Source organism: Nicotiana tabacum, chromosome 4 (genome assembly GCF_000715075.1).
Source record: "Nicotiana tabacum cultivar K326 chromosome 4, ASM71507v2, whole genome shotgun sequence".
Classification (NCBI taxonomy): Eukaryota; Viridiplantae; Streptophyta; class Magnoliopsida; order Solanales; family Solanaceae; genus Nicotiana; species Nicotiana tabacum.
The window spans coordinates 108,136,838-108,145,034 of record NC_134083.1 but is presented as its reverse complement, the minus strand read 5'-3'; the positions used below and the strand labels follow the sequence as shown (position 1 = coordinate 108,145,034).

The 8,197-nt window shown below is 42.0% G+C and overlaps 1 protein-coding gene across 1 annotated transcript; it reads left to right on the top strand.

The window, feature by feature from the left end:
• The first annotated feature begins 3,610 nt into the window (after positions 1-3,610).
• LOC142180074 (uncharacterized) lies at positions 3,611-5,221 on the top strand. Its single transcript, XM_075250995.1, has one exon. It carries the CDS (start codon positions 3,611-3,613, stop codon positions 5,219-5,221), a length of 1,611 nt encoding a protein of 536 aa, XP_075107096.1.
• The last annotated feature ends 2,976 nt before the right edge of the window (positions 5,222-8,197 follow it).

The window sequence follows — 8,197 nt, the reverse complement described above, 5'->3', positions numbered from 1 at the left end:
CCCCACACCCACCTGCTTATGCTCCTGTATACAGTACACAACCATACTACAATCCCCAACCTCAATATAACCCACCTCGCGCCCATACAAATCCAAACCCACCACGACCATATGCTCTAGTTCAAACTACCACTCATCAAAACTGACCCACTTATGCACCCCGCCCTCGCCCAAATTTTGAAGAGAGAGGCCCTAAAAGCTACACCCCGATTGGTAAACCTTTGGCTCAACTGTTTGAAAGACTGAGGAGAGCAGGTTTGATACATCCGATAGAAGGAAGGGTTCCTGAGTATCCCTTAAAATACTTTGATGCAACCAAACGGTGCGTCTACCATTCAAATGTACCGGGGCATTATCCCGAGGATTGTTTCAGACTGAAAAATAAAATTGAGTCACTGACCAAAAATGGAGCCATTCAGTGCACCCCAGCTCTGCCCAATGTGAATCGCAACCCGCTGCCAAACCACTGGAATCAAGGAGCTAATATGATCACTCTGGATAAAGAGTATGACTTGAAAGGAACCATCGTCACAATAGAAAACACTGAGGCTGCAAGGTCCTACCTCGAAGGACTCCAATGATCACATTACATTTGAAACCTACAATGATGGTCCAAACTTACCAGCAACAGTCTGTCACTGCTATAGGGATGGAGAGGATTAGGAATACAAGACAGTCCCGTGGACATATCAATGGAAAGGGAAAGCCAAGATGACGGATTCTGCAGCGGCTTAATCACCATGTCAAGGGGGTGTTACGCTTATGAGGATGTCAATCGAGGGACTTCAGGAAGAGAACAGATTCAGAGAAGGAATATAACAAATCTGGAGGCCACATAATTCTGAAAGAGGATATCAACTAAAGAATACTCCGTGGAGGAACAGGTAAAGAAAACCCCGGCGCAAATATCAATCATGGATTTACTGATGAGTTCTGACAGTCATAAAGACGCCCTGATGAAAGTGTTAAGTGGGGTGAGCATGCCGAGCAACACCACAAGCGAGGCACTGGCAGCAACTATTGGGAAAATGGTCGAAGTAAATATGATCACTTTCTGAAGAGATGAACTTCCCATAGAGGGCGTGGATCACAACAAAGCTTTACATATCATCGTCAAATGTGGAGATAAGGTGGTGTACCGAGTACTTGTTGACGAAGGGTCATGAGTCAATATATGCCAGCTCTCTAACCCTACTGGAATTGGCTATCCATCTAAGAGAAGTGAAGGAAAGTCATGTGAGTATAAGGGCTTTCGATGGGTCACAGAAGGACGTCATTGGAGATATTTATTTGGCTTTGCAAATTGGACTAGTTGAGTTTCCCATACTATTCCAAGTCATGGATATTTCATCTTCATACAACCTATTGCTAGGAAGACCTTGGATACACATGGCAGGGGCAATCCCATCTACCCTGCACTAGCGCATGAAGTTCGAGCGGAGTTGCCAAGAGATCGTATTCAATGGCGAATGGAGTCAATCAGCTTATTTGGAACATGTAGTCCTGTTCATAGAGGGACTAGACGGGGTCGTATTCCATGCAACTGAGATCATACAGACCACAGAAATAGAAGAGACCGAGCAAAATATGGGAATGCAATCTCCGTATAGATCAAAGATGACCATAAGAGAAATGATGAAGTACGGATACAGACTAGGAACCGGACTGGGAGCCCGATCAGACGAGATAACAGAGTCGATTGAGCTGAGTGGTCAGCCACCGACTGGGAAGACTTGTACCGGTATCTTCAAGAAGAAAGCTTTTGTGCCAGAGCGTGTTTCGGGTACGGGCTAGAGCTCAACACTGGAGGATGACATCGTTGATGGAATGGGGAAGTTGTTCGTGACCATGATCGAGGAATGCTATGATAGAGTAGATATCAAGACACTGATCATTCGGAATGCCGAACAAGGAGAGGACTTGCAAAATTGGACCGCCAGCCCGTCTTTGGTTCGCTAGGAGTCTTGGTAGTGTGGAATTGTAAAACTTTTGAAAAGAGCGCACGGTCAATTGATGCTTGAACCGTGTCTGTACTATTTAGTCATTCACCTCTTTGAACCCTCAGACGTTCCTCTTTTGATGAAATGAAAACAAATGCTTTCTTAAATTGTTTGAAAATTTATTTATCGCTTCATTCATACTTAGTTTTTCTTTTCAGTAATCAAAACAATAAAACCCCACGTTTTGCGATTATGACATGTAACGAAACCCTCGAGCAAAGCGATCCAGATTACAAGGAATACGACGAAAGCATGATGCCAGATAATCTCCCACAAGAGATCGAACAGCTGGAAAGCCAGGAAAAGCCTAACCTTGAAGAAACAGAAGTGGTCAACCTAGGAAACAAAGATGACGTAAAAAACCCGAATTATTATCCCTTTAGAAGTAGAGCAAAAAAAAGAATTGGTCGAGCTCCTCCAACAGAACATCGACGTGTTCGCATAGTCGTATGATGACATGCCAAGGTTAAGCACCAACATCGTTTCGCATCGATTGCCTATCGATCCTGCTAAACCGTTAGTCAAATAAAAACCCAAAAAGTTCAAACCAGACTTAAGTCTGAGGATAAAAGAAGAAGTAACCAAGAAAATAGAAACAAACGTTGGCAAATATTGTCTGGGTACCCAAGAAGGATGGGATGAACAGGATATGTGTGGATTATCGAGATCTTAACAAGGCCAGCACGAAGGATGATTTCCTTTTACCAAACATTCACATTCTCATCAACAACTACGCGAAGCATGAGCTGCAGTCATTCGTGGATTATTTTGCCGTGTACCACCAGATCTTGATGCATGAGGAAGATGTAGAAAAGACAGCGTTCACTACACCTTGGGGAGTTTACTGCTACAGAGTCATGCCGTTCAGCATCAAAAACGCTGGTGCCACCTACATGAGAGACATAACAACACGTTTTCACGAAATGATTCACAAAGAGATAGAGGTATATGTGAAGGACGTCGTCATCAAGTCTCAGAAGAGTTCAGAACATTGGGACGACTTGAAAAAGTTTTTTGAACGCTTGCGGAGGTATAGTTTGAAGTTGAACCCTGCAAAATGTGCATTCGGAGTCCCTGCTGGAAAATTGCTAGCTGTCATCGTAAGCAGGAAAGGGATAGAACGGGATACTTCAAAGATCAAAGCCATTCAAGAGTTGTCACCACCCAAGAGAAAGAAGGATGTGATGAGTTTCCTTGGTATGCTGAATTACATCAGCCGTTTCATAGCCCAGCCTACAGTAATTTGTGAACCCATCTTCAAGCTGTTGAACAAGGATGTTGGTACAAAATGGACAGAAGAGTGTCAGAAAGCCTTCAATAAAATTAAGGAGTACTTGTCAAATCCACGAGTGTTGGTTCCTCCTGAGCCTGGGAAGCCACTGAATGCATTTGGATGCATGTTGGGACAACACGATGAGATCGGAAGAAAGAATAAGGCTATCTATTACTTAGGCAGGAAGTTCACACCTTGTGAGGCCAAATACACTCTGATAGAGTGCATTTGCTGTGCTTTGACTTGAATCGCCTAGAAGTTAAGGCATTACATGTCAACATACACCACGCATTTAATATCCTGGCTCGATCCGCTCAAGTATATCTTTCAGAAGCCAATGCCTACAGGAAAACTAGCCAAATTGAAGATTCTTCTCAACGAATTTTATATTATGTACATAACGCAAAAGGCCATCAAAGGACAAGCCTTAGTTGACCACCTTGCAGAGAATCCAGTGGACAAGGATTATGAGTCGCTCACTACGTACTTCCCAGATGAAGAGTTGTTGTTTGCCGGAGAAGATATCGAAGAGTCATACCCAGGGTGGAGAATGTTCTTCGACGGAGCAGCAAATTTCAAAGGAGTAGGAATTGGGACAGTCCTAATTTCGCAATCAGGACAACATTACCCAGCATCAGCAAAGATAAGGTTCCCTTGCGCCAATAATATGGCCGAGTACGAAGCATGCATCCAAAGTATCAGGTTGGCAGTTGACATGAACATCAAGGAGCTTTTGGTCATATGGGATTCTGATCTATTGATACATCAAGTTCAAGGAGAATGGACTACCAAGAACGTCAAGATCCTTCCATACCTGCATTGCGTAAAAAAGCTATGCAAGAAATTCACAAAGATCGAGTTCAAGCACATTCCCAGGATCCAGAATGAGCTTGTCGATGCTCTCGCAACCTTATCATCCATGATTCAACATCCAGATAAGAATTACATCGACCCCATCGAGATAGAGATTAGGGATCAACAGGTGTATTATTTTTATGTAGACGGAGAGACAAATGGTAAGGCATGGTACTACGACATCAAAAGGTTACTTGAATTAAGAGAATATCAAGAGAATGCTACTAATGGTCAAAAGCGAGTGCACAGAAGGCTGGCAAATCACGTTTTCCTCAACGGGGAAGTCCTATTTAGGAGGAGCCTAGATTTGGGTCTGTTAAGATGTGTAGATGCCACCGAAGCAACCAGATTGCTAGAAGAAATACATGCAGGAACATGTGGACCCCATATGAATGGCTTCACCTTGGCCAAAAAGATTTTAAGAGCTGGATACTTTTGGAAGACCATGAAAAGTGATAGTATCTGCTATGCGCAGAAGTGTTATCCATGCCAGATCCACGGGGATTTCATCCTCGTTCTGCCTAATGAGTTGAATGTAATGGGTTCCCCTTGGCCGTTTGCCGCTTGGGGAATGGACATGATTGGACCTATAGAGCCCGTTGTATCAAAAGGGCACTGTTATATCTTGGTAGTCATTGATTACATTACCAAATTGGTCGAAGCTTCTACATATAAGCCTATCATAAAGAAAGTAGTGGCAGAGTTCATCCGTAACAACATAGTTTGCCGATTTGGGATACCCGAGTCAATTATTACTGACAACACAGCCAATCTCAATGGTGATCTCATAAGGGAAATTTGCGAGAAGTTCAAAATTGCCCACCGTAACTCTACAGCCTACAGACCGCAAATAAATGGAGCTGTTGAAGCATCCAACAAAAACATCAAAAGGATTCTGCAAAAAATAGTGGACAATCATAGGCAATGGCACGAGAAATTATCCTTCGCCTTACTGGGTTATCGAACTACCATGAGGACCTCCACCGGGGAAACTCCATACATGTTGGTATATGGCACCGATGTTGTGATACACGTACACGTCGAGATACCATCTTTGAGAATCATTCAAGAAGCCAAACTAGACGATGCATAATAGATATGGGTCAGGCATGAGCAACTCATGATCATTGACGATAAGAGAATGGATGGAGTATGCCATGGTCAGTTGTATCAAAATAGGATGGTCGGTGCATTCAAATAAAAGGTGAAGCCTCGCTAGTTTATATCGGGGAAATTAGTTTTGAAAAAAATATTCCCTCACCAAGAAGAAGCCAAAGGAAAGTTCGCGCCAAATTGGCAAGGTCCTTATGTGGTCCACCGAGTGTTGTCGTGAGGAGCTCTAATCTTGGCAGAGATGGACGGAAGAGTCAGCACAAAGGCTATCAACTCAGACGCAATCAAGAGATACTATGTTTGAAGACAACAGAGTTAGGTTTTAGCTGTAACAGAACTACGCTCAACCTGACTTCCCACGGAGGGATACGTCGGCAACCCACATAGGGTTCGATTTCTCTCTCCCCCTTTCTTTTTTAATAGAAAATCCCAAATATCATTTTGTATGTACTCGGAACTACGCCACGACTTGATTTCCTTTGCAAGGAATACATCGGCAATCCTCAACAGATTCGGTCATCTTTTTAACTTAACTACGTTCTGGCCTAATTAAATTTGGATACGTAGGCAGTCTGAGTCAGACTCGGCCACTTCATTTTCAATCTCATCATTTTGCATCTGTTGTTATCGAACTACGTTTTGACCTAATTCTATTTGGATACGCAGGGTTGCCTGAGTCAGGCTCGGTCATCTTCATCATACTTTTCTTTATCATTACCCATGAACTACACTCAGACCTGATTCCGTTTCGGATACGTAGGCAACCTGAAAGGGTTCAGTCATAACCCTAGGAAAACCTTCGTAATTCATTAGTTTAGATTATGGCACGATTGCAGCGACAAGAAGCCACGTCATTATAAGTATCTTGGAGGATCGACAGTAGCGGGACATAATCTTCCAGAAACAACGCTCGCATTTAAGGAACTTCTGAAACATGTCATAATTCGGAACGACAACATTTCCCATAAAACAAATGATTTTTCCAAAATGTTTTCTAAAGATATCATAATTCGTTCCACCTAGAAAACTTCATGGTGTAACCTCAACAGGATCGGGGCAAAGCCAAGACTACATGCGACACAACCCAATGCCCCTCCCCCCCCCCCCCCCCGCTAAGAATGTTTCTTTGAATGCAGAGCCAACAGGACTTAAAGAAGTTCTATAACACATTGGGGCAATGACGGATTCGCCACTCCCTCATAGCTATCATCTCTCTTTCCTCATTCAAATTTTCCTTATTTAACAAAAAACTAACTCTCGTATCCTTGCAGGTATCTCGGAACCAGGCCGTTGACGCCAACCGGAGTCAGGTATATAGCAAACCGTCTTCTCAACTCAACGGAGCATACTTTATATAGCAAACCGCCAGCAAAATCAATCGGAGCACCCTGTACAAAACCGAGCCCCTAGCTTCGCCAATCGAATCTTCTATATAGTAAACCGCCAGCTCAACAATCAGAGCACCCTATACACATCGAACGCTGGCTTCACCAATCAAAGCCTTGTATATAGCAAATTGTTCGCTTCGCCAACGAAAGCAATCCACACTGACACTCCACCAAATCGGAAACCAGAATAGATAGCTCTAAACCTCGTCGCCAATTTTCTGCCAATCAACGGCCGCAATTTAGTTTTGCAGTTAAGAGTACCTCTTGGGCATGCTCCTTTTTCTCCATCTTTATCTCGCATGTTTTGACGTTTTGCTCATGCCGCTTACAGGCATGATTACATTTTTTCATGTCAGAAACTCCCATCGTGCGGAGATACTTTACGTTTCAGTGCAATCACTCCCATCACGCGGAGATACTTTAAATTTCAATGCAACCTCTCCCAACAAGCGGAGATGCATCCTACATTACAAGTCAACTACTCCCATCGTGCAGAGATACTCCTAACACGAGGAGACTTAATGCTCTAATAGCTGCGGAACGGTACATAGCCCGACTAACAATCGAGTCAAATTCAAGTATCCCATCATCTTGATCCCAAATAACGGCCAGATAGCATCCAGGCATCATCATTCCTGCATTATTTACATCACATCTTAACATATTCTACATTAAAATATATGGGTCTATGCATATATTGTTTTTGCAGGAACAAACATCGCAACGTAGAACTCCTTCTAAGCAGCAAACCAAGCTACAATGCTATGAGGGACAACAAACTCATAAGCGGGCCAACGATCCGAGCTCAAACTCAAAACGATCAGTAAAAGTCTAATTATTCAAATCTTTCAAATCAAGCCGCAACTAAAAGTTATCATGAGTACCGAATCTTCTGTCTCGCAGTATCGTCATAATATGATACTGGACAATTCTTGTGAGCGCCGCTTCCCAAATTCTTCACTCCAAAACTACATAAGGCCTGATCCTCGTTAAGCCCGAGGTATGTAAGCAATTCAAGGCCAGAATACGGCCCCAACTCCCCAAAAATCCTCCCGGAATCTTCCTTAACTCCTAATTCCACAACTCATAATCTTCATGCCATTCCTGCAATGTATGCCTAATGATCGGGACAAAATTGGCCTTGGTTCAATTTATTTGCCCGAAAACTTTTTTATCGTCTCCGATCAAAGAGGGGCAGCTGTTGACGGACAATTTTGAACCTCCCTTTTAAAATTAATTTATTTATACTTAATAATTTACAATGAACGTTTTGAAAACATTTTCAATTAATAATACCTATTTTCACAAAGTTAAACTAAGTGTTAATAGTTTTGTTATAATTACAAAATATATCGTATTTACTATTTTAAGATTATTAAAATAATTTTTATATACATCACATATACTTTATAATTAATTTAATAAATTATTCCTTAATTTCTAATTAATTAGATTACTATGTTAATGATTTCGAAATTGGTGTCATAATTTAGAAGACAAAGTATTTTGCAAATAACTAATTGCAATAATTAGTAGTATATTTGATGATTATAATTTTCATTATATTT